At 39.9% G+C, this 27,979-nt stretch overlaps 1 protein-coding gene across 7 annotated transcripts in view; it reads right to left on the minus strand.

Annotated features, from left to right (window-relative positions):
* The window catches only part of FARP2 (FERM, ARH/RhoGEF and pleckstrin domain protein 2), a 64,101-nt gene extending 40,118 nt beyond the window's left edge, over positions 1-23,983 (minus strand). For 4 of the 7 annotated variants that reach the window (XR_014157080.1, XR_014157081.1, XM_081864102.1 and 1 more), the window contains exons 1-5: positions 23,862-23,982; positions 19,207-19,439; positions 3,486-3,590; positions 1,542-1,584; positions 209-287 (exon numbers count right to left, since the gene is read on the minus strand). Coding sequence is in view for 5 of the 7 variants with exons in the window: in XM_081864102.1 (XP_081720228.1) it covers positions 209-287; positions 1,542-1,584; positions 3,486-3,590; positions 19,207-19,410 (431 nt within the window). In the remaining 2 variants the exon portion in view is untranslated. Of the gene's footprint in view, positions 1-208; positions 288-1,541; positions 1,585-3,485; positions 3,591-19,206; positions 19,440-23,423; positions 23,569-23,861 lie in introns of those variants that run through there. The other 3 variants (XM_081864103.1, XM_081864104.1, XM_081864101.1) reach the window with 2 other exon arrangements.
* Positions 23,984-27,979: the final 3,996 nt, after the last annotated feature.

The raw sequence follows: 27,979 nt of genomic DNA on the forward strand, positions 1-27,979 counted from the left end.
CACATCCTTGGCTGTACACAGCTGTACACAGCTGAAGCAGCATCACTGCCACTTGATTAGATCAAGTAAAACTTGCTGTCATTCAAGGCCACACACACATATATCAACTCTGGCAGTGAATTCACAGGTCCTTTGAGTTAATTCATTAATCCTTCTTTCCTATTTCCATTGTAAATTTTTGTGGAATTAATAGTGCCACATTGTTTACCTGGTGTACTCCTCTTGCAGCTGACCAGGGTCAGGAGGGAAGAACTTTACGGCTAGACGAAGCAATGCATTCTTTGGTCCTAAAATAAAACCAATGCATTCTATTAACTTTTACCTTTATAGTTGAAACACTGAATCTGAATACCAACTGCCAACTCTCAAACATGAGGTAATAGGAATTAGGTATTTATTGAATGGATCGTGAACATTTCAACTTAAATACAGTAACTCTGAAGTATACCAACATAATTCTGAAACATGGTTGTAATATACACCCTAAGCAAGTGATCTGAAATACAGGAGAGGAACCTATATTAGCTAAAGTGCCAGTGGTAGGTGGCTGTTGAAAACTACTAAATGGTGGAAGGAAAGGGATTAAAGGCATTATGGCGAAACTGGGAGCCAAAATAATACAAGAACATCAAAGAACAGTAAAATGGGCTGAATGAATGTGGGAAGTTGGCATAATCAAAAACTGGAATAGGATCTCATGAAGCTCCTAAGGTGATCCAAATTCTAAGGAAATTGCAGCCAGAAAACAAATGTTGATCTGTGAAACAGGTGAATTCAGGTGAATTCTCTGTTAATTAAAGCATTTTAAAATGTTTTGTTTACTTTTGTTGTATTTTTATTTTTGATACAAGTCATTTTATTATTGAAACAGAAAAGCAGGATGAAACTAATTAATAAAACCTTCTAAAAACAAAGCATTTGAATTGCTGAATGAGCCAGTGGGAATGTAATTTTGTAAAGCTGCTTTAAAAAAACTTCATTTTTTTGTGTTTTCCATATGAATGTTCTCCAATTCCATTGATTAAGTGAACCTGTGTGTCATGCAAAACAGATTATCTTCATTTGCTTCAAATCTCTAGAACGGTCTTCCCCAACATAGTGACCTTCATATGTCTTGGACAAATATTCCTATCATCTTCACCATTGACCATGATAGCTGGTAACGATGAGAGCTGTAGCCCAAAACTTCTGTAGGGTACCAGGATGTGGAAAGTCAGGCAATCATATTCTGGCTTAATAAAGTAGCATAGGCATGAGCTGCATGCACCTTACCACAGTTAAAAGTATGCTCCAAAACCCTGGCTTATTGGGAGACATGAACCATAGTTCTCAGTTCAGACTTAACAGGAAGCTACAGTTAACTCTGGCTTCCTGGATGGTTTCACGCTTGCACAAAGAGGCAGCAAAGGGGCTGCATGTGGGTACACACAGCTCATAGATATCCTGCCTTAATCTTCCAAATGTGGTCATGTTAAGAATAGCACCAAAAAGTTGCTAGAATCCTAGAAAGAAACACTAATAGAAATAGTATATATACTTACTTCGTATTTGTTTAATTATAGGTTTCATAGGCTCAAGCCAAATCTGAACAAGGAAAAAAGGGCTTAGTAAATAATAAAGCAAACACTGCAGCAGTAAATAAAACCACACAGCTAAAATAATTCTAGCACCTGTAAACCAATACTTCCCTACACCCCCATTTCAGTTAAACAAATGTTTTAGCTAAAGGAATAAACCTCAAAATGTCTATACATAGATAGTGAAAAATATAGTGGAAAAGGTAGCAGAAGGAAAGAAGTTTCCTGAAGCAAATGAAGGAAAAGCACTGAGTTCTAGTTATGGCAGAGCACCTTTCGGAAGCATCACAGGAAAATTCATTTACACTAATGCTTGTGCAACAGAGTCCCTTGCCCAAGAAACTTATGGCAACTGTTTCTGGAGGTTTCAGTGAGGAGACTGAATGAAATCTGCCCAAGATAATACAGCTAGAGGGCAAAGATTAGAATGAATGACTTGAAATTCCTTTCAAGTATATGAATGCATTTATTCATGCAAACTTCAAAAATAACGTCAAAGATATTTTTTTATCCACTGAGAAAAAAACAGGTTTTTTTGCAAAAGGTCTATACATTTAAATATGCAAATTCTGCCATCAAATGAAGTACATCAGGCAAGTGTTGTTTGAGTACACTGAATGTCTAGATTCAATTCAATCTGGGTTCAGGCCTGGTTTCATGATTTAATCAGTCTTTGTCACCCTCAGAAGAGGGACAGCGAAAATGCAACGCTGTTACGATTACTTGATCTCTCAGTGGTTTTTGACCCCACTGACCATATCTTCCTACATCAACTGTTCAGGATCAGTATAGGAGGCAATGTATTACAGTAGCACTGTTCCTACCTATGTGGGTGAGTTCAGAGTGTAACAGTGGGACAACAATGTTCTATGGCCTCCTGCACTTGTGTTATGTAATTCTGCAAGGCACAATTTGGTCCCCAGTGCTATTTAACATCTATATCTACTACACCTTAACATCTGGATCTGGAAAGGCTGTGCATGTCCTGGATCTATGCCTGAATGCAGTTGTGGACTGGATAAGGGCCAACAAACTGAGTTTGAAACCTGGTAAGAAAGAGGCTCTGTGGGTAGGTTCTTACATCCTGAAGATACTGCACTCCCTCTGAACAATCAGGTATGCAGTTTAGATAAACCTTTGTCATTAGAGGTCCAAGTGAATTCTGTGGCTAGCAGTGCCTTTCCCCAGTTATGGCAGTATATGGATTGGGATAGCCACTGTAGTCCATGCAACTTCACCAACACACAACATGTGCAATGGTGCACTCCACCACGTGTCTAGTTGACTTCACATCAAGCCTTATGCCATTTATGTCATAGGTATTGTGAGGCCTGTTTCATTGCTCAAGGTTATATTACTTGATCCCAGTCATGGACTTCCTAAACAGCTTTGTTTGATCTACATTTTACTTTTATCCCTTGTAGCACAACATCTTGATTCTATGTCAAAAGATACAGTACAAATGCTACACAGTAGAAATGAGATTCCAATTTATGCAGCACTCCATTTCAACTCTAAAAATGCTAATCAAGTGGTTTGGTGTCTTTTCTTGAAACACCGTTCTTTTTGAATCATAGCAAAAACTAATAAAATTCATTGAAAAGGAACTAAACACTCAAATTAAGGGAGCTCCATAATAAGCAAAGTAGGTAGTGCTTGATTTAAAAATGGAAGGACCAAAAAAGAGCATTCAACACAACTGTGTAGGGTTATTATCTGAAACAACTGCAGCTGTATCACTATGGTGCAGCTTTGCTTACCTGTAATATAATCCTCTTTCTCCTACATTAAAGGATTTTTTGTGCAAATTTAACCAGAGTAGAACTACCAAATGTCTTCCTTTAAAAACAAAGCTGAAAACACATCTATTTAAAGGTGTTTATATTCAGATAAAAATATATTACATACCCAATATGACTGCATGTTCTGGAATTCAATTCCAAAGTAGTCCGATTCAACCAAATTCAACCGATTAAATACTTCTGTCAGCAGTTTCTGGCCATAACATTTTGACTAGAAAAAATAAAATAAAGTGAAAATGTAAAGTTGAGTTTACTTGAAAAGTAATGGCTAAAGCTGGTTTCAAGGCTTAACCTGGAAACAAAAAGATAAAAATAGTTCATGCCAATTTAATGCTACTTCTGCACATATATCAACACAGTGCATTAGAATTCTTCTTTCTTTGCCACTTCCATGTGGCCTGCATTCAAAAAAATGAACCACAACTGTTAAAATTTTCATGCCATATATAAATACACAGCCTATTAATAGATACACTGTTCTGTAAAGTCTTAAAGGCAAGCTGAGAAACATTACGTGAACACATATCAAACATATCATACATATCAAAAAGACTGGGCAATATCAAAAGTCAAATCCGTTTATTGTGAGGACCATGCCTGTGCACAAAAATCAACACTACAGTAGTTAAAAATATTAAAATTCATTACATACTATGCCAACAAAACCTCCTTCCCACAAGATAGAAAAGGAGGGAAAACAAGCAGCGAGTTAAACAGACGGTGAAGGGGTCTTTACATTGTCGTCTATAAATCTTTCCCTGGCTTTCATGGCCTTCATCACAAAGACCGCTACCACATGGGTAATGCGTGGGTTTGCATCAACTAACAAAAATTTTACTCTATCTTCAGGACTGGTTATAGAGTTGGGTATAATTTGCAGCAATGCGTCTCTAAAGCCCGAGTAAATGGGGCAATAGAGGAAGTAATGTGTAAGATCCTCTTTAATTTTCATAAGGCAAGGACATAAACGATGTTCTACTGGGGTTTTTGTGTATCTACCGGTCAGGTAGGCAGTTGGCAATGTTTGAAACCGTGCCATGGTGAAAGCTCTCCGAAGGATGGGATCGGTGATATCCACCAAGTAGTTGGCACAGATTTTGACTGCTTTTACTCGGGGGAACCAGTAGGAAAACCCTGAGTTTTTTATCTTGGTGGAGTCCAAAAAGGCGTATTTTTCAAAGATCCATTCCCGAACTTTATCAGGGCTCCACAACTTGAGAGTATTAAACTCAGGTAGGTTGTATCTGGATAGAATGTCTAATAGGCTTTTATGCCAAGTGGTATTATTTTGTAATGATATAAAGGCTTGTTTAGCCAATAAGGTGTTCGGGGCATCTATGAGGTTGGTGAAAAAACGCAGGAATCTTAAGTGGGCCCTGGCAGACACAGAAGGTAATCCTACTTCCACTCTTAGGAGAGCTACCGGAGTACTCTGAGGGAGGCCTAAAATTCTTCTGAGATAAAAATTTTGGAAGATTTCAAGCCGTTCTAACAGCTTCTGATTCCAACCCCAGAGTTCTACTCCGTATAACATCTGTGGAATCACTTTTCCAACAAAAATTTTTAGTGCCGGGATCACCAGTTGCCCTCCCCTCGAATAAAAGAAACTGAGCAGAGCACCAGTTGTCCTACGTGTTAGAAGTGCTACAGTCTTGAAGTGGGCAAGCCAGCTAGATGTGGCTTGGAAAGTGATCCCAAGATATTTAAAAAGGAGACATTGTTCAATTTTGTGTTCATCTAGAAACCATTTAAATGTATGTCGAGCTCTAGTAAACACCACAATTTTTGTTTTATCATAATTTATCTTTAGAGAGTTTTGGGAACAATAAGCTGCGAGCCCCTCCAGCATGCTGAGTAGACCCCTTCGAGTGAGTGCCATGACCGCCATGTCATCAGCATATAGCAGTATATTCAGGTGTTTGCCTTCCAGGGCAGGAGCTGATGACTTATACTTTGCCATATGTTGGACAATGTCGTTTATATAGAAATTAAAGAGGAATGGTGCTAACAAACAGCTGGGCAATATCCAATTAGTCAAGGTCAGAGTAAATGAGTATGGATATCACTCATTATCCAGTTCCAGGGGAACCTATAACAAGAAGAGGTTTCTCATCTCAGGCTATTTTAAAGGTTTTAGATCATCTTGGAGAAAATATATACTAGATTCTGATTATATACAGAAGAAAGATCTCTCTTAAGTCAATATCTTAAGACCTTGGTCCTATCATCCACCTTCAATCCAATGCCTCTTTGAATTCAATGCTTTGTTTTGAAACAAGCTAAAAGTCAGTCAAAGACTGTGCTCCCTTGTGGAGATGTTTCTGAGTGCTATAGAGAAGCGGTTTCTTTCAAAATTTCAATGGCTGTTAACTGGAGTGAAAAACGTGTACAGCTCAGTTAAACTAAGGAACCTGGGAATATTTTTGTAACTTTCTCTCTTAAAAATGGATACTTTTTCAGGGGTGAGTGAGATAATCGCTCGATGATATATTAGAAACTCATTAAATCCAATACAAAACACTTTAAAGCCTTCACTTGATTAAAACTGATTCCATGATCCTCTAGCACAGGCACATCCAACAGGTAGATCGCAATCTACCGGTAGATTGCGGGGTGTTCCTGGTAGATCTCTGGTCCCTCAGGGATCTCCTTCCCCCAAAATAAAAAAATTAAAAAGAATTTTAAAAAAGCTCAACCACTCTGGCTTCCTAAGAAAAGCTGAACAACTTTGCCTTTCCAAAAAAAGCTCAGCAACTTTTGCTTCCTAGCAAAAAAATTGGACCATCAGATTAAGGTCCACTATTTGACTGCGGATTCAGGACCCTCAGCTGTGTGTTTTATATAATCAACTTTTTATTATGTTCTGTGTATATCGCAATGCTTATTCGGTTCCATTCATTCATATATTCAGTTCCATTCATTCATTTGCTCCCTAAAAAAAAGCTCAACAACATTGATCCATCAAACGACAATGGGTAGCTCACTGCCAGTTTTTTATACTGTGAGTAGAACGCAGTCTATTGGGAGTTGGACGTCCCTGCTCTAGCACACGTAATGACCTTGCTTGAACACAACACTGAGCTATGGTTTACCTGTGTGAGCTGGTCAAAATCTCAGGATTCCATAATCTCCATACTCTACTCTTCCAGCATAGCCACAAAATCATCAGATCATTTTGCTTCAGTTTTCACTTAACCAGTTTAACATGTTGTACAAATGTTAAACCATGGTTAATCTTAACTATAGTTAGCGAAACAAAGCATCTTCAGAAATTATTGTTTGAAGTTTGCTTGGTTCAGAAAACCATTTTTATGATTGCCCATAGTTTGTCTGGCTTTGGATGTCACTACAACCTGTGGCTGATCTGATGCTAAAACCTGCAATTTCCTCCACTAAGGAGTAAACCCTAATCAAACCAAAGTGGAGTCCCTTGTACACCTTCCGGCAACTCCTGCAGCCAACATAACTGCAACATCAACTGATGGGCACCATGATGTCTATCCCAACTCTTAGTAAACATTATTTATTAAAAAACTGATTTTACATTTCTACAATATTGCATCTTTTGCTTCATGTATATCAGTCTTTAATACTCTAAATGGAAAATGAAATGATTGTAAGTCGTGTGAGTGAGGAATGAATCTTTAGCTTTGAAGAGAACATTCTGCTAACAAGAACAATATGTTTGGAAGAAAGCCTGGCATTTCAACACCACAATAACAAAATGCCTGAGATACCTAAAAACCCAGGAACAGCACCTGGTCAGACTCCTGTGAAACAGTCCAGAACAGCACCCCAAGAACACCAGATATTTGATCACCAGTGTGACTATCTTTTCTCTGATCATGTGGCAATAGCCTGTGGTCACAATAATAGAGTAAAGGGGTGGGGGTGAAAACTGAGCAACTGGTCCCCAATAGCTGGGGGGGGGTGGAGTATAAGTGCCTGGGCAGAAGACAGTATATTTTGGCAAGAGAGGAGGCAAGAACTTTAACCTTCACCTGCCCCAGCATGGTATGTTTGATGCCATAGTCTTAATCCATTCTTTCCTTCATCTCTCCAGACTCCTAGACAAACCATGTATCAACAATTAATGCACAACAAAATTTTCAGTAATTTTTCCTAGCTCTTGCCTTCGTGATTTGATCAATAGTTTCATAATGAGCAAGACACATCCTTTAATAGTCAACTGAAAAAATGTGCAACTCTCTAATATAAAAGATGATAGTGCAAACGTGAAAATGAATACTGACAGCTTTTTGGACTATTTGAAGTATCTCCAGTATTTAGAGGGGGGAAATTGTCTTCAAATATAACAACCATTCAATTTTATTTTTAAAGTGTTATGATAGTGTTATGATATTGTTCGAAACTGCCTCTACAAACCACTTTTTACAGTAGAACAAGGGTGGGGAACTCTGGCCCACAAGGGGTCCAAGTTGGCACACAAGTCCATTTCCCCCAACCTACACCCACCTGTCAATCAGCTGGCATTAACGAGTGATGTCAGCTGATGGACTGGGAGTGCAATTCAATCCTGCTGGGGGCAAAACATAGCCCTTGCAACCAGCAGTTTTGAATCATTTGCTCATCAGCTGGTGAGCAGAGGATTCAATCCTACTGGGTGCTATTTTGTCCCACCCCCATGCATGCCCACCCACCTATCAGTCACTGGATATCATCATGACATCAGACGATTTACAGATGGGTGGCCCCACCCATCAGCCAAAGATACCTAGCTCACCAACCAACAAAGTTTCTCCACCCCTGCTGCAGAATATATATTTTAAATAGATTTCAAAAGCCTAAGCTAGGAGAGAAGTGACTGACACAACATGTTCTATAGAACTGTGGTATATGTGCTGTTACTAAAAATGCCAAATGCTTATCTCTACCTAGACATATATAGGTATATGCATACATGTGTGACAGTGTATGTGTGTTGTGCATGTGTACACATACACACAAGGATCTGAGTATTCATACAAACACCCAAGGATCTTTACTCAACAACCCTGCCAGCCTCCACCCCCCCTTTCCACTAGTTCAGACCTCTCCATACCTCCATGGCTTGTCTGAACCAGCTAACTACCGCATCATCTGGATCCCTCCTCCTTGCTTCACCTGGGCCACTACCCTAATCACCTGCTTGCATCTCAATCCACTACTTCCCTCCTCACATCAGCGGGACCTGTATCACCTGGACCTGCATATATATCCTCTGGATACCTTCTCCTTTCCTCGACCACTCACTCAATGGCCCAACAGCTCATCACTGTAGCTTGCAGTACCACCTGTCTGAGGCGAGTCAAACTATAGCATGACGACATGCTTATGAAATATATGTAAAGTGTGTGTGTATATATGTATTTTAAGTTGCTGAAGTTATTTATAACTACTGTACTGTGTTTTGAATTCTGCTGCTTTAGCTTCGCGAGAGATGTCTCAGCTGTTGTACACTGCTCCAAAGAGATGCACTATTTTCCAACTATAATCGGAAGCAACCAAATTAAAAACAAACATGAAGAACTTCAAATGAAGGTTTTTGAACCCTGCAGAAGCACTGCTGAATAAAATAGTGATAGGCCTGCAGCCTTGCTTCTGCTGACAATGACTTTAGGGCAAAAGCACCCAAAAAACCACAATTAACACCATGACATTACAATGGGGGGACCCACAGGAGCAGTCAATAAAGAAATATAAAATTAAACAAATGAATTTGGGGGGTCTTGAGAAGCGTCAAATAAGTTTGGGGGCCATATACATAGCCATGGATTTGTTACTCCTGGTTTAATGTCACATCTACTTGCATTCAAGCTACACAAAGCAAAATTCTGTACATTCTGTACTATGCAGTCTTGACAATGCAAAATTCCAAAACATTAGGTCATAAATATTTCAATAGTAATATCCGAAACCTATGTTGCCAAGGTTTATTCATACAGTGCCACAATTGTATAGTTACAACATTATGATAGTACCACCCTTAACATTCCATAAATTCTACTTTCAACTAAGTAAGAAGAAACAAGATGTGCTTTTAAATTTCAAGCTCTCCAAAATCATTAGAATAGAAGGTTTGTTAGGGCAAGTTTTTTTTCCCTTTATCCACCTGTGCATTTCATTTTTACTATACACTCTCATGGTACACCCTCATGAGAGCAGTTTCCATCTTTCAGATAACAAATAATCAACCTACAGTTGTTAAAGATATGCTTTATCTTTAAGATATAGACTGGTGAAAATTAATTAATTCAAATCTTTATGAATTCAAACGCAGCCTCTCTGGCTGTGGTACTTCCTTGGGCCTAGAACACAAACATACAGGCTCCAAAGCTGCTAACAGCCGAATTTCTTCCTGTCCGTAGACACTATATGCCCTTATATGTAGGAAGTGCTTTTATTCTAAAAAAATGTTCAGGGGTACTCTCATTTTCCTACTCATATTGAAATATTGCCCCTCAATGAGGCCAAACTTAGATTCACAAAATGTTTATGGGTATGCGTACTCCTGTGTCCCCCCAGAAAAAAAGCACTGTATGTAGGCCCTATCTTAATTCTTGCAATAGCTTGTTTCTCCTTGGCTTCTCCTCCATGATGTCGTTGCCTTTATTTATTGAAACTATTCCTAACTCAATTCATTCTTAAATCAGATCTTGACTTTTTTCACAGCTAGAAGGCACCTGTCTCCTACCTCTCTTAATTCTGGGGTCTCTTTTCAGCTTCCCACACACAGCCTCCTGTCTTTTAAATTCAATCTGAAGAGTCTTCAGAAGCTACATTATTTTTAACATTCTACTCTAGTAAATTTCACACAGCAATTCACTCATTAGTCAGAATAAGGAGGTGGATGGAATTCAGGCAACAGGAAAGCAATATATCCATAATGGAGTGCCTTCTGAAGTAATGGCAAGGGCTTAACTGTTAAATCATACAGAATAACGAACACATGTGTAATGACAACATGCTCGTGTACTAAACATATGAAGATCTTTAAGACTTTTCCAAATGCATTCCAGGCATGGTTTGCATTCTTAAGCACTGACCCAAATATATCAACAACTGTTATCTGTTATCGCTCTAATACTAGAGGAATGCAATATAGGGCTTGCGAATAAGAATTCAGTATGAACTAGCTGATTACATTCAATCCAAACTTTGAACATCTTGAACGGGTTATCTTCCATCACTTGCCTTTTTAATTAACTGTATATTAATTATAAAAGGGACGCGGGTGGTGCTGTGGGTTAAACCACAGAGCCTAAGACTTGCCGATCGGAAGGTTGGCGGTTCGAATCCCCACGATGGGGTGAGCTCCCAGAAATCTCTTTCCCTCCCTCAGAGCAGTTACCCGGGCAACCTCCCACCTGAGGCAGCGGGGGAGGAGTTCCCCTGTATTGTTAATGGCCATCTACGAACCATTGCTCTGTCCCAGCTCCTGCCAACCTAGCAGTTCGAAAGCACCTCAAAAGTGCAAGTAGATAAATAGGTACCGCTCCAGCGGGAAGGTAAACGGCGTTTCCGTGCGCTGCTCTGGTTCGCCAGAAGCAGCTTAGTCATGCTGGCCACATGACCCGGAAGTTGTACGCCGGCTCCCTCGGCCAGTAAAGCGAGATGAGCGCCGTAACCCCAGAGTCGGTCACGACTGGACCTAATGGTCAGGGGTCCCTTTACCTTTATATTAATTATGCCATTTCCGTCTAGTATATAGGTGGTATATTTCAAAATACATTTTCATTTATAAACTATCATTGTAAGCAAATTTTACTAAAATGGAAGTAGAAGGTTTCTACTAATTTCAACCACACTAGAACATAGCAGGAGTTTCTATTAAGTACTTTTAAACAAAAGCTGGATTGTACAGTGCCTTCCTAAGATCTTACAGTAGTGTTAGAGAGAAGTTAGCCTTGACATTTCATGACTCTTCCAACAATCAATTTCATTATAGGGTTGGGATTTTGATGCCAAATAAATTCTGAATGCTAGAAAACACACACACACACACACACACACAGTCAAAACTCTCCCAGAACAGTGTCCGTCAGCAGCTATTCCCCAGATTACATGGGATGGAGAGATTATAAAGGAGATGAAGCAACAACCTAAGAGGAAAGGTTGCATCATTGGGGCTTTTTAATTTAGAGAAAAGGCAAGTAAGAGATGATGTGATAGAAGTGTATACATGGAGAAAGTGGATGGAAAAGAAAATTTCTCCCTCTCTTGTAACACTAGAACTCACTGACATCCAATGAAGCTGAATGCTGGAGGATTCAGGACAGAAAGTACTTCTTTACATACCACATAGTTAAACCATGGAATTCAGTGGCTCCTAGCTAAGATGGCTATGCTCTGCTTCCACAGTCAGACACAGTCATGATTCTGAATACTAGTTGCTGGAAATCACAGGAAGGGAGAGTGCTCTTGTTCTGGGGTCCTGCTTGAGGTTTTCCAACAGGCATCTGATCAGCCAGCGAGAGAACAGGATACTGGACAAAATGGGCCACTGACCTGATCCAGCAGGCTCTTATTATGTTCTTATTTTACAGTCAGACCAAGTCACTGTATTTATTGTTCTGGGCAGGAAGGTAATGAATGTTCTCAATCTCACTCACTAGCCATTCCACCTGGCCATTAAAACAAGTATGTAACACTATGCAAGATTGGTACATGAACATTTTTCCTCTTTCTCTCATTTCTTTTTCTTTCCTATCTATAAGATTGTATGCCACTATTTTGAATTACATACTATTTTGAGTGCACTTGCAGAAAAGTGGTATATTATTTATTTATTGAATTTATATACCAACCTTCATCTGAGGATCACAGTATAAAAATACAAAAATATATAACACAATAACAAACGAAACAATATAAATGTAGTAGGTAAATGCATTTCATGATGCACCGATAATTAGGAAGTTCTGTGACCCTCTAAAAGCTCTGATTTGTATCTGACTCTCATATTAAGATGATTAAAGCAGCTGTACTCATATGATTTTAGTCAGATACTATCCCCTTTTAGTCATTAAAAAACTGAAGCAAAATGTAATTGAATTAGTGGTTGTCCTTTATTAAATGTCTTCAATGAAACATAACAAGCAAGATTAAGTCAGAAGTATAGCAAAACTGTAAGGACATGAACACACTTTCCTTCTCCAACTTAAGAAGCATGACTATACACAAGCTGGACTTTCTGCACAGAGTTCAGTCAAAAACAATCTTCATTTGCTCTTTTAAATATTTGAATAATTATTTTAGTATTCTTCCTGACAAACTGAGGACATCAATATGACTGAAGAATAATTGTGACAAGTACGAGGAACACTGTTTCCAGTCACCTAAGCCCAGAAAACTATATGACTAGTTTTGCATGACCAAGAGACATGTTTCCTCAACAGCATCCCCCCTACAAAATCTCCTCTGAAACTGAAAGGAGTTTGATAAGCAGTTTGTGATACAGAATAAGCCTTATTCATACAATCGCAAAAATGATTTCCACTGGCATTTGAAGAAATAAATAATTCCAGGTTGTGTTAGCTCTACAAGCACTATTAGAGGTCACTTTAGGGTCACTATTCGAGAGTAATGATATGACTTAGGTTCAGTTGTACAAAGGGGAGGAAAGTCAGGAATTCCACTGGACATGCAGAGACCCCTGGGTAAATCCAAAGTACTTCTCTGGATTTCAGCTTCTGCCATCAAAATCACAACACACTACAGTAGATACAATGATATAAAATCTTGATCTGGCTATTCCTGGCTTTTCACACAGAAGACTGAAGAGGTCACTGCCCACAAAACATTGTAGTTTGATACCATGTTAATAGCAGGTAAACATGTCCACAGGAAGATTGGAATACATCAGCAGCCTTATTTAAACAATCCATCTTGGCCTTATTTAAACAATCCATCTTTAAAACGGGACCAGCACACAAGACATAATGCTAAGTGCTTTACTGCCCCAGTTTCTTCAAGCTTTTCTGATAAACTTCAAAATCTGAAGACAGTGTCACTCACACATTTACATGTAATCCAAGAACATGCTGCAGACCCATTAAAATCTCATGAGAAAAAAATACATACATACAAATACATATGAACTACCTGGATGCACCAGTTTACTCAGGAATTCAAGTCATCAAACAAGTCAGCTACATGACAGATGGATATAAGATGATGTTTCCACTCAGCAGTTCCAACAGCAGCTATTAAGTTAAACATTTCATTTTAAAGAGCAATTGCTTATTCTTCTATTCCCTTCTCACAGTAAACTCATTAAAGTGAAATTATCAGCTTCAAATTGTAGCCCTGCTCATATCTGCTGTTCACAGACCAAACTGGTAGGTCCCAACATCATTGATCCCATTTTTATGATGCTGTGACATTTTGATGTTGTTTTATTCGGTTATAAGTCACAGTGATGCTATTAGGCTAAACAGCAGGATAAAAATAATAGAAAGCAAGGACAAATATAATCCTGCAACTTTTGAGGATTATTTATATAATCCTTAATATAGCACAGATGTTGTGAATTTATTTTAGTGCTATGACAAACTCATATAGCTCTTCATAACTTTCAGTAATGTGGAATTACTATTTTAGCAGCGCTATAATTCATTACCAGGCAGACAATGAAACAACTACAAAAATTACACCTGTACATAACAAATTGGGAAGTACAGAACTCCAAGAAGGTGGAGTGTGTGTGAAACTATTTTGCATATTTTCATGCTAAACCTATGTGCATAGACTTTCCCCAAGGTGTTCTCACTAGGACTGCTAAAGGAAATGGGATGGAAAGTCCTTGACTTATGCAAGGTAAGAATTATCTTAGAGCAGTGATGACATGGCATGGAGACAGGAGTTGCAAAAGTTCAGGGACAGAAATAGCTGGTGAGGAAAAGCAGTACATGCTAGGCTTAACATTTTGAGAAGCAAAACAAGGTAATAAAGTTTAACAAACATTTTCTTGTGCAATTTTACATTGTATAGCAATGTATTCTTCTTTTCAGAAAAACAAAGAAGATTCTTGTCCTGACCTTCACTGCTTGATGAATAACTTGAACTCTTAGTTCAGTTTCTGATCAGCTATTTAATCAATAAATCAGAATGGTAAAAAGGCAAGGTGCGGGTTAGAAGGTACAACAGATGCATAAAAGGTATAGAAAAACGGCTAAGTGTAAACCAAGACACATACCCTGCATCTTTCTGTTGAAGGACAGTGAGGGTATAGTACTTAGCATGATGACCAGCCAAGTCCTGGGATGGAGCAAGCAAACAGGCACTTCTTCAATAGGTTGGGCTTACAAAGTTTGTCAACAAGAGTGCCTCACCAGTGGGGATGGAAGTAGGGTTGGGTGCTGGCTCAGCATCAATTCCTGGCTCAGCATCAGTTGCCTCCTCCCTTGAAGGAGACAGTGCCGGGGCTGACTCCACAGCAAGAGGGATCTGACTAGAGGTCCTGGTGTCACAGGAGCGTAAAGCTCCTCTGCCAGACCACTTGGTCTCTCCCCTGCATGTAGCTCTCCAGTCCCTTGATTACCGGCCTCTGCTTGGGCTCAGACACTTTTTGGGGTTCACCTCCCCTATCCTGCCAGGACCCTCCCCAGGGTTATCCATCTTGAACTCCCTGAATTCCTCCCCTTTCTCCTCATAATCTGACCATCTCCATGACACTTCCAAGGACTATGTGTAAATTCTGGGTAAATGCAAATAATTAGAACAAGGAACTACTGTGTTACAGACTAGGAAGTGACAAAGGCTGGCACAATGTGGTCCACAAAACACCACCAAGGTCTCTAATGCCAGCAGGTTCTTAAGGGGCAGTGGTAACAGCAGCATCTTTTCTGAGATAGTGTCAATGTCAACTGAGTACAGAAACTGTTAATCTCAACCAGTGCTTTTTTTTCTTAAAAACAAACAAACTGTTTAGGGGTACTCTGATTTTCCTACTAATATTGAAATACTGTCCCTCAATGAAGCCAAACTTAGATTCACAAAATGTTTAGGGGTATGCATCCCCCAGAAAAAAAGCACTGATTTCAACTATGTTCTTTTTTTAAAATGATTAAATTTTCCATTTTAGCAATCCAATAAAAACCACATTAAAACATTCCAAATTATCATACAATCAAAAAAGCTGAACAATCATGCCAAATTATATATCTTTGGGTGACTTCCCATGCTCTGAAGTTCAGGGAGTGATGATCTAATATTGTACTGCATTCCTTAATTTGTCAAATAGTCCCAATAAACATTTCTGATGTTGATCCTTCATGATCTCAATTATGTTCTTATGAGGTCTGGACATTTATTACAACTAAAAAATGAAAGTACTTAAATGTAAATTAGTAAAAGCAGTCTTTCCAGGAAAAAAGAAAAAAGAAACCCTCCAGCAGCAGAAGGAAAGGGGAGAGAATGAGATGTAATAGTGCCAAAGCAAGTAATGCTTACTAAACTCAAAGCATGACTTCATGGTACTGCATGCCAGTTATGGAACAAAAAATAAAAGTGCAATTGCAGAGAAAAATGGAATGTGTTAAAGGTGCAAAGTATGGATATTTCTTGGAGGAACAACGGGGAAGGGTAACTGTTTTGACACAACATCACAGCCAGCCAATGGAAAGGGAAATGAGGCAATGAGGCAATGTCAGCAGTTGGGCACCACAAAGGTTTAGTGGATGTCAGGTTGAGACAGCTGAGGACAAGAAGTGGAATAGAAGGACAGAATATGCTGAAACAAATTACAGTTAGTTTGACTGACTGCAGATCATCATTTAACTTGAGCCTAGTTTGTTCAATAAACCATTGTTTAAATAAACCAGGGTTTAATACGGGCTTAACATGACATGAGAAGCAGGCCAAAGAGCAGACAAGCTACTGGCCAATGTAGTTGCCAATTAGGGCACTATGTCTCTGTGCTAGATAACAATTTTAGTTACCCCCAAACGACTCAAATATGTTCCACTGAAAAATCAGTTATAAGGAAATGCTATTACCAGGAACAAATGAGTTCTTTTGTCAAGGAAGCACAATTTAACACAACTAAACCAAGTGCTAGATGAAGCCCAATTCTTGCTACTGGCTTGTAGTTCATGGGAGGTAAAACAGTTGTTCTCAAAAACAATTTCAAAAGAAAGTCAAGCCATTAACAAAATAACAGGCTTAACAATATAGCAGTCCAAATAACAGGGAGAATGGAAATTGAAAATTGTTTTTTTAAGAAGAACCTGTAATATCCACAGCCATGAATTATAGGTCTCTTCTAAGGACAGATAAAAATAAGCTCAAGGCAGTTAACTGGCCATATTTAGAGTATTCAGAGTCATGACAAACATCTGGCAATGATTCTTTCTGGAATTTTGTCTATTTTTTTCCTACTCAACCAACAAGGCACTGACTATCCTAACATCTTTTTGATTCTTGTAGCACAGTATTTAAAGGGATTTGAAAGAGTTCATCCTCCCCCATTTTGCACATTTAAAGTGGTTAACACTTTCATAGCATACAGCTTCATGAAATAAAACAAATGCATTATGAAAGAATGACCAAAAGAAAAATCAGAATAAGGAAAAGATTGTCTCTGCCAGGGGGGAAAAACAACAACCTTTTGAGTTAAGTCTATTTCCTTCTTTGGGAGCAGTATGGAATACTGGGCATTTGCCAGCTGCTCTCCTAAAAACTGCTACATGCTGTATGCGCATATTGTCAAAAGTAACTTCACAGCACAAACTCCTACAATGTGTTTACAAGTAGTCAGCTGATGAAATTATTTTAACATCTTTTTCTTTCCATGAGTCCTTCAAATCAACAAACCTTCTTTAGCCTAACTGCAGTTTTGTTTGTGTATTTATGCTTTTATATTTCCCTTTAGTTAGCAGCTGTTTTTTCCTGTATAACCACAGGAAATCACAGCCTCGTGTAAAAACTTCCAGATTACTTCCTGTATAGCTCAATAAACTTTCTGAGTTCCAAAAACAGTTCTTTATTTTAGACCTCAGAATGTAGTGAGTCATGGTCAACCATATACAGATTTGATTTTAAGTAAATCAAGACATAAAAATACTGATTTAAGACAACAAGAGCAAAGTGTGCCCATTTTTATACCATGCCTGTTGAAGTGGCACATAAACCACACATGATAAAATAATAGAATCTGACTTGTCTAACCCCAACTTAATGAAAGTTTGAAAGCAGGCCATTTTCACTTGTGGGATTCAGACCTTACATAGATAACTTATTGCAACAAGCTGGGAAAACTTGAAATGACTCAAATACCAAACAGTAATTTAAGAAATCTAAAGAAAAAGTATCAGACAATTATTTAAAAAATAGCTAAAGAGAATATTCTAATACTCAATAGCTTTCAAAAGAATTTAAGAATTATTTTTCCACTCTCTTTGTGCAACTGGAAGATGTGCTCTGCAACTGGCTACGTGCATTAACTAACTGCACCCTGATGGCATGTTAATATATTTTGTTAAGCAGTCACAGGATACTTAAGTCACCTCTGGAAAATCCCTTCTAGAAAATCCTCTCCCCTAGTTGTATGAAGGTGGATTACACTGAAATACTCAAAGGAACATACTTGGTTTTCTTTTAATCAGGGTCAGTGATGGTCACAGCATCAGTTAGTGCAGGAGGAGAATTCACACAAAACATAGTTACAGAACACAAAATAAAGTACTCACTCTATTACAGTGCATCTGAAAGTGTGGGCAACTAGTCTGTATCAAGAAGTGGAAACATTATTTAGTATGATAGCCAATTCAAACTGCCTACACCAAATGACACATTTGGGAAGCTCCAGTTGTGGGAAAATATGATTACAAGAGACACACATTCAAGATAAAATCTGTACTTCTTTGGCAATAAAACTATATATCAAGCTACATTAGATTTTCTTTCAGAAACTTTAAGCAAGAACTTCATATCTGAATTATGCAAGAAAATTTCACTTAGCAATGTTTTGAAGCATTTATGACTAAAGGAATTGTACAACCATTTGTAATGAAAACGTATCCTACATTTATGAAGAAATACATTGCCTAAAAGTACCAGGGGTAAATGGCATAAAGCATTTCCCCCACTACCGGTAATTGCTTAATGATAATCTAGAATGATAATCTAGTTTTGCCTCTCTCCTCCAAGTGAAACTACAGAAAAGAATAATTTAGAACACTCCTAAACAGGTGCTTCAAAATTCTTGTTTTCTATCAATATGAGCACAGGCATGATTGGGGTGGGGTGGGGGGTGGGAACAGAAAAAGCCAATTTGGCCCTAGCCAAGGTGTACATTGGCAGTATCCTCAAGACTATCCTGTTTATCTATATATTTCTTCCTCCAGGTTTCACAATATTTAGACATTTTGGCTGGGGGCACTCCTTATCATTAGCCAAACACAGAAAAATGGAAAAAAACACTTCACTTCCCCCATTTGCTTCATATCATCCCTCCACCCCATTTAAGAACAGGGGCACTGACAATAAAGCAGTCCTCCAAAAAAACAGGACACCTGCTTATATGGCCACATACAGACTATATGGGGAGGTAAATACATTTTTACCATGGTGGTTTAACATTGTTTTAACTCCCACATGTAATGGGCTTTTAGTGAGAAAATAAATTAATTAAACCATGTGTTTGATTTGATCTTGAGATTCTTATATTTGTAACATTACATGTTGTTCCTATATGCCTCAACAGAATAGCTAAAGACCTTTTAACCACATTAAGTGCATTTTCTATGATTCACTCCCTTTCTCAAATGAATCCCTTTTCCATGTTGCATACAGACAAAAATCCAAAGCTATACTGAAAGTTTTACCTCAATATCAAGTATCTCCACAGTGTTGTCCAAATGCTTTATCCTTATTTGTAGAGACCTCTCATGTATTTTAGCAGGTGTTGAGGCTATAGCAGAGGAGAGGTTCTGTCCTGGTTCCAGGGTGCTCACTCCAGAATTTTTCTGGACTCCCAAACGAGAACCTGGAGTCTGCAGCACTCTGTAAGTGCCTTCTATCTCGCCCATTTTCCACCATCAAGCAACAATCCAATGAACTAAGAGAGAAAAATACAAATAATTTATTTTAATAACTTTCAAAGTCAGTACACGATGAATTTGTGCAAAAATATAACAACTAGCTGCTGCAAGTTGCTCTACAGCTCTGTGCACTCACTACCCACAATGAGATTTTGGGGGCAATTCCTCCTGTTCAGCATGCATGAATGAGTAATGTAACAACTCCTCTGAACACTGAGATACAAAAATTACGTTGGTACACATATTCAGGACAGAATTCTGAATTCCAAATCCAGCTCAAGAAAGACACAACACAATAATCTCCCCTGAAGATTAAAACATCCAGATGAGAATTGGTGCATACATTCAGGACGTCACTCTGTATTTGGGGCTCAAACACCAAATCCATTTTCAAATAAAGTTGTAAAATAGACTGAAATTCAATCTTTGAAGTAAGGATACTAGAATATTTTGCTTTACTAATTACTTGTTGAGGATTTGAAGTTGGCAAGAGCCTCAGAGCTATGTCATCCCTCTCACTACTTCATCTTGGGACAAAACACAAACAAGTTAAGTGGGCTGTACAAGATGGATTTGAAAGTGGAACCTTCCTAAACCACCCCTGGATTGAAGTAGGGGCAAAGTGAGGAATCAGGGAGATTCAACCTGCCCATAATCCAGGATTAATATGGGTGCAAGAATGATGCAGCAAGTGGGTACGTACTAAAGAGGGAAAGACAGAAACAAAAAAATCTAAAACAGACAAAACCTTCCATTTTTAGTAGTGAGGCTGCATAGCAACTTGAATAAATATATGGAACTGTCAAAGCATGAAACATATTCATTACAGCATACTGCATTTTGTGTTAGCTTATGCCAGATAGTAGCATAACAAGTTAATTATGCCATCTAAACAATTAGCCAATAACTCATGAATATGGCAGATTATGAGTACTTCCAAACCTCTCTCCCAATGAAACTCCCATCTTCCAAGCTTAAGCCAATCAATATCAGAAACCCATAACATTTGCAAAGATTGCTCTGGGTATAGCTTTCCAGAATTGAAAGCCAAATATAAGCTCTCTCAACTGTGGCAAGTTTGCTACTTCACAGACAAAATCTCTAATTCTGCTTAATTTAGAAGACCGGTAGCTTGCAACAGGCAAGTGAGGAATGCCAGTTTTAGTTGTCCATTCAGTATAACTGAAACAATAGAACAGTGAGCATATTGTAACCAATTAATGCAGTGTGAGTTCTGAAGCAAGCAGTAATATACACTAGGTTGATTCAGACACTGAGGTTTGTCCAGTCATAATTTCTGTGTTCAACAGTGAGCTATTTCTTGGTGCATGAGTAGAAAGGCACTTTCAGTAACTTATTTTTGTAAACCACTTAAAGGGTTTTTTTTTTACACTCAAGCATCATATAAATTCTGTTAAACATACCAACAAAAGCATTTCCTTGCCTTTATTAGTTCCCTTCTTCCAGAGCTTTACTGAGAGACATCCAACACTGCGCAAGCAGACTTCCACTTATGCAACAGGACTTCCTCTTCTCTTCCCCCCTGAAGTCTCCCAAGAACCCCCCAAATCTGTTCCAGTTAATAAAACCCCCTAGAGCAGATTTTGGGGCTGAACTGGAGACTACCCATTAAGTCCAGGTATATCTTCTGGGAACACTCTAGAGCAGGTGGGGGCAGGGGTCTACAGGTTGTGTGTGGAGAAGTAGGAAAATCCTATTGCACAATCAGGCAGGCTTCTTTGGATGTAATCCATTAAGTCCAGGTCTATCTTCTGGAAACAACAGACACATTTATTTATTTGGACAAGGAGATTGCAAATGGAGTTGTGATGGGTGAGCTTTAGTGTCTCTTTTTCAAACAAACGTATTTTTAGTATGTGTATTTAACTACTACCTGCCCTAAACCTCCTAAGAAAGAACAGGCTAATACAACATTCCAAATCAATAGCTAGAATAGAATCAAAGTACTTTAGCTAAAATAAACTGTTAGATATAAATAGCACGGTATGCTTGTAAATTTCCATCCTCAGAAAAGCTAAGTGTTAACTGTTGCTGCCCAAACCTCAGCAATAACTGACATAAACCTTTTTGTGCCTGCCTTGCATGAGACTTGGGGATAAGCAGCAGCACAAGAGGAGTACCCTAGATGAAAGATAACTTTTCAGGCATTGTATCAGAAATATGTGGCAAGACAGCAATTGTAAATGAAAATGCATTCTTTATCAACAACAGAAAGCCCAGAATGGGTTAAGATAAATATTAATCCTCATACCCTCCATTCAGGGGGGAAAACACAATTGTTGCAAAACATTATCAAACACAAAAAGTTATCAAAGGATACTGTAACAAATACTGTATACAGAATCTACTATTCCCCCAAGCTTACAAGAAAAATCCATGTGTGTCGCTGATACAGCTGCAAATGCAAATTTGGACATACATAAACTTTACCACAGCAGTGCTACCTAACTGAAGTCCCAATTATACAAATGATAAAAGACTCCAGCTAAAAAGCAAACCAAACCCACTCAATGGATGGAACAACACTAACTCCCCAATCCATAACCTTGAGGGGATTAGAACTTCACAGAGATGCCTTCCTACCAGAAAAAGGGCTTCACTAGTCAGCGAGAAACCTCCTCCACAGAGGCTTCTGGCGCACCTGCTGAAAGCTCTGTGGGTGTAGTTCTACTCCTGGCAGTGTTCCTGCTGGCAGTAGCTGGCAATAGGCTCTGAAATGGGGCAGAGGTGGCCTTGGATCAACTGCATGAAGTCTACTACAATATAACTAAATGTCTACAAGAGATATAATTTACTAGACTAAAATAACTTGGCAGAAAGGGGATTTCCAAGTACAGTGGTACCTCGGGTTAAGTACTTAATTCATTCCGGAGGTCCGTACTTAACCTGAAACTGTTCTTAACCTGAAGTACCACTTTAGCTAATGGGGCCTCCTGCAGCCGCCACGCCGCCGGAGTATGATTTCTGTTCTCATCCTGAAGCAAAGTTCTTAACCCGAGGTGCTATTTGTGGGTTAGCGGAGTGTGTAACCTGAAGTGTATGTAACCTGAAGCATATGTAACCCGAGGTACCACTGTATCAGGCCATTTTGAGACACTTACAAGCCATACAGAGAATTGATCCAAACAGAATATTGACAAGATCAATGCAGCAAAACAGGAACTGGATCAGTACACCTATCATCTTATACTATTAGATATTTATTTTTGTAATATTTTCCTTTTAATTCCATTTTCACACTATGAAACTAGATGCCAGAGAAGCTGCAGCCTGAACAATCCTTTCAGGAAGTTTTACATACTGCAGATTTTCAGGAAGACATCTTCATATACCTAAGACTTAACTCTGAAATTCACATGTAGAGAATCTAGTTAGTACATATAATGATTGCACACGTAAGTATTTATCATTGTGTGTCTGCACACTGGCCACAGCTGGAGTATAAATAATGGCGCACACAGTAAGGTACCAGGAGGTTTCATGGGGAAGCTTGTACCAAGTCTGTAGGGTGGGGTCTGCGAGCATTATTTTTTTTGCAAAACTCCAAAGCATAAAGCACGTAGGCTCCTCATTAGAGCTAAACGCTATCAAAGGCTGGGTTGCATAAATAATTAGAAACAACTATGTGAGCATATGGCCACCTAATTACCGTCCTTTGAAAGTAGTGTGTAAGTAAGTACTCTACAAGCCTTCTAGAAGTGGAGGGGGGGAGGAACCCTCAAGTATACCCTTTGAAACCAACGTCTTGGAAAAACTGACGTTATTTGCACCAAATCAACCATAATGAGAGCAGCATGCGCCAGGTGGTGTTAAAAAAAAACGCGATCGGGGGGGAAGAGCCGCGTCTCATATTTAGGAACGGAGCTCAAACTGGGACGGGAAGGCAACAAACAAGAAGTTCTAAAAGCATGCAGAACTGCAACACACTTAAGGATGCCCTCCTGCGTATCTCAGAATTACACAGCCCACTTGTAACACACCAGGTTTGAGTCGGGCGAGGCAACCGGGCAGCAGCCACCGAAAACCGTTCCTTCAAAGCCTCTCGGAAAGGGACTCTGCGCTGCTCGTCCTTGCCCTGCCGCGCCCCGCGGGGGATGAGGGACGCGGCCGCGTTTCTCTCCCGAGCAAAGGTCGTGTTTTCTGCCGCTGAATTCACGCCCCTCCCGCCCCCGACGGACTGACCTCCCCCTACCCCGCAGCTTCCGAGTCCCCTCGGGCCACGAAGCCGCCGAGAGAGGCTGGCGGCGGCAAACCGAAGCGGGAAAAGGGGGCTGCTGAGGTAGCGCCCCCCCCCACTCCAAGCAACCCCGAAGAGAGGGTAGGAGGCGCCCAGCCCCGACTTCGACGGCTCCCGGGCGAGGAATGCGCCCTTCCCTAGCTCGCTTCTTCTCCTCCCTTCCCCGCAGCCCCGCTCTCACCTCAGACCGACATCTCAGTCGACGACCGCACCGCGAGACGCAGCCGCCTCAGCTGCGCGCCCACTTCCCCGCTCTCGCGCGCCTCCTCGGCTTCCCTCCGCCCCCTCCCCCCCCCATCCAGCCCTCAGGAGGCCGGCGCCATCGCCGCCACCCCCTCGCGCCAGAAGCGCCTCTCTCATTGGCTGCCGCGGAGTTCCTCAGGCAGGGCTCCAACGGCCCTCTTCCGCGAGCCCCGAGTCAGCAGCCTCGGCGGTGGGCGGGACCTGCTTACTGGGCGGGGCTCTTCACTCCCGGCTACGGGTGGCTCGAAGGAAGAAAAGCGAGCGAGGCGCGGCGGCGGAGTTCACAGCCTTTACCGGAGGCTATTAAACTGCCACAGGCGCCACCATAATAAGGGCACTGAGGAGTAATGGGGCCAAGCGAAGGACCTCTCTCCTGACTGCCTCGGTCAGAGGCTGCCCCATAACCGCCTCCGCGCTCGACCCCACGGGAGCCCTTCTCCGGCCCAACTGCCATTTCTGTCTCCGCAACCACACCTCGCTCGTCAGTGCGAAGCTGGATCGGGTTGAACCGGTGAAAGCGACGAGATTTTCCTGCCAAGCTTCTTTGCGTGTAAGGGAAAGTCACGGCAGCCACTCCCCAGATGCCTGAAGCTCTTGGGGATGTGGGGGGTGGGGTGGGGGAGAATGAGGTGTGGAGTAAAACTAAACTAAACTAAAAAAAAAAAAAATCAGACACGACGCCTCTCTTCGCAGCTCATACAAAACAAAACAAAAATAAAACTCAGGAAGTCTCAAACGTGTTTGTTGTAATGCATGGCCCACCCATACGTTCAAAAACTTGAGACGGCAAACGTATGTGAAGTTGCGCTTTTGTCTTTCACAACTGCGCACTCAAAGCCGAAGAGAAGTTGAAAAGCATTGGCAGTTTTTATGTAGCGTCAGTAGAGTTTTACACGCAACTTGCGGGAGGAATACAAAAACCGCTTTAAATTAAAATCGTGAACGTCATCGGAAATAATTGCCTTCCTTGATTAGATCAAGCAGGGTATGATGATCCTTATACCCAGTTTTCTTTCTCAGTAGTTACCCGGGGTATAATGCTCCTGTAAATGGAAAATGCACAATTATTTCATATTAAAAACGTGTTTGACATGGGACAAATGACAGCATGGAATAGCCCTTCAATTTAGTTGTAGAGGAAGATTAAGAGGAGGAGTTTGTGGAACAAGTGGGTTTACAGGAGCCTAGCTTTGTAGTTTGATCCTAGGTAATGCATCAACCCATACCTAACTGATAAGCTAGGGAAAATAATACTTATCATTCAAAATAATGTGGAACATTCTTCCTGTTGTGGATGACTATCCCTTTCCCCTAAGTGTCTCTGACAACATGTTTCCATAATCCTATTGCATAAGCAATATGTACTTTTCAAGGGTGGTGGCTTGATATATTTGTTTAAAGCTTGCTCTATATGTTCCTGATAGTGCTAAAGAGTTATTATCATGTTTTGAAGTGTGTTGCTCAATGTGTGTTGGGGAAGAAGGGACAGAAATCCCAGATCTAATGAAACAAGTGTGTATTGTACTATTTTTGTTCCTTTTCTGAAGAGGTACAATGGTGAGCATTTTATCCAAACACTTAATATACAAAATTCTATTAAAAGCTGGGCTCTTTTTTAAATCAGAGAAAAAACTTGGCGACCCATATTTACATATACATATACAAATGGAAACAATCAGGTTCTATCAACACACTTCAGATATGATGGCAAGATTCCCATCTTTCACATGTATTATGTAATAATAAGTCCAGACCAAATAAGTTTGCAATTCAAATTATTCTTTCAAGTGTATCTTATTTTAATTGTTAATTAGCCAGTAGGCACCCAAAAGCTTATATAAACCAATGCATGATGTTAACTTTTAGAGGCGTCTATCAGATGTTTAGGGCAGGTGTCCTCCATGTATTTTAGTCTATAACATCTATCTTCCCTGACTTGGCTGTGGGAGATGAGGCCAGTGGAAGTGATAGTCCACAGCATCTGGAATGCACCATACTGGTATCAGTGGGTTAGGGTGCCAAAAAGACAGTGAACAACTTCTAAAACAATAGATGGCTTTGTTTAGGGGTTTTGTCTTCTGCCAGTTTTGACACACAACAGAAAAGGACTGCTGAATCAAATCAAAGACCTGTCTAGTACAGCAACCTGTTTCCCACACTGGCCAACAAGATGCCTACAGGTAGCGCACAAGCAGGACATGAATAGCCCTCTAATGCTCTTGTTCTCATACAACTTGTATTTATAACACATAGTATCTAAACTTAGAGGAGATTGCTTATAGTTATCTATATAGAACCATTACTACTATATCCACTGTCAGTGAGCCTTTCTTTGCCCATTTACAGGTACGGTTTGAATCCAAACTGCATCTGCAGCTGGACTGCAAAAAGGCTTGCTGAAATTACTGATCAGCTGTTCAGCGGTTACAGGGAGTCCTTTTGAATTATGATTTTTTGACAAGAGTTCTAGTTAAAGCCTTTTGAAAGTCCAAGTATATAATTTTTACCAAATTTTCCCTACCCACATGCTTGTGAAGACTCTCAAAGAGCTCTAAAAGGATAGTGAGGCAGAGCTTTGTAGAACCCATGCCATGTTGATTCTACAGCAAGTCTTACTATTAAGTATGATCAATAATTTTATCTTTAACAAATGTTCACCTAATGGGCCTGTAACTTCATAGAACCAACCTCTTTTAAACACTGGTGCCACATAGATTGCTTTCAGTTCTCTGTCATGGATGCCAAGCTTTGGGGCGAGTTACAGATTTTTGTTAGAAGATTGAGATTTTAATCCTTCAGTCTTTTTAGAATGCTCAGGTGGATTCCATCCAGATCCGGTGATTCGTTTTCATTCAAGGATCATAGGAGTTTGGTGGTTGCATCAGATGGGATAATCCAGACTCACCCATATATCATTACAGCTTCCATTTTTTTAAAAAAACAACAACCCTAAACTATCTAAACCTTTAACTTACAATTCTGTCCAATTGCTGAGTAAGACAATCTCACCTTAGCTCCCAGTGTCATTGCTAATGAATGTTAAAACACCAAGGTGATTAAAACACTAAGGTGACATTTATTTTTAATTATTTTCCTTGCCCAGAATGAATTATAATTCTAGTATCAATTTAAGTGCTTGCTCCCACCTCCCACATCAAATAAATGAGACTCTCTTGCCTGGCTTTGTGTCCGCATTTCCTGACTGATACAGCAGCTAATGTAGTAAACCTTCTTAAGTGTCAAGGTCACTGTCTAGGGCAGGCCTGCATAGCTTGGGACACACCTAGCCAAATGCAGCCTATTTGATATGTACTGTGGCCTGCCAGGTTTGATAATGTCCCCTGTTTTTGCAGTAGTATACTTTTTCAGGCCCCTGGTAGGTCACAGTACATAAATTTAATGAGCTGTATTCAGCTTGGTGGGTCAACAGTGTAGTGGGCCAAGTTTAATTTTACTTCAGTTTGTATCATGAGTTTAGTATCGTTCCTTTTAAAACTGAAGTTTAGGATCTAAATTGTATTAGTGGGTGGAAAGACAACAGCAACCATTAGAAAGTGAGGGAGGAACATGAACATTTGAGAGAAGCAGAATTCCTTAGAAGTGCTAACACCCTGTCATTTGTGCTGTTTGAGAGCGACTGCCCTTTGGCCTTCTGCCCACATGAACCAATGTAGTTTTCTGAACTTAAAAGAGTATAATCAAAAATTACTGAGGTTTATGTTACTTGCACTCAAAATGTCCAATTTAGCATTTTCTAAGGACCCATGTGCAGATGTCCTACTTGTGGTGAAAGCTTCCTCTCCCCATCACAGCAGCTCTATGTTCTTGATGAATGGCCAAGAACAAAAGTCTAAATTTTGCACACCACGTGGTCCACCACCACATGGTCCACACTGAGGAAGGGTGTGGTGGTATTTAAAGCAACACCCTTGTCTGTCTGTCTGTCTGTTTGTTTGTCTGTCTGTCTGTCTAGCATGAGAGGGAAAGATTTATGCCCGAATTTGCTCAGTCTGTCTGTGACTTGAGGACTCTTTGATACAGGGCACAGAGAATGAA

The sequence above is a fragment of the Podarcis erhardii genome (genome assembly GCF_964252035.2).
Source record: "Podarcis erhardii genome assembly, chromosome: 5".
Classification (NCBI taxonomy): Eukaryota; Metazoa; Chordata; class Lepidosauria; order Squamata; family Lacertidae; genus Podarcis; species Podarcis erhardii.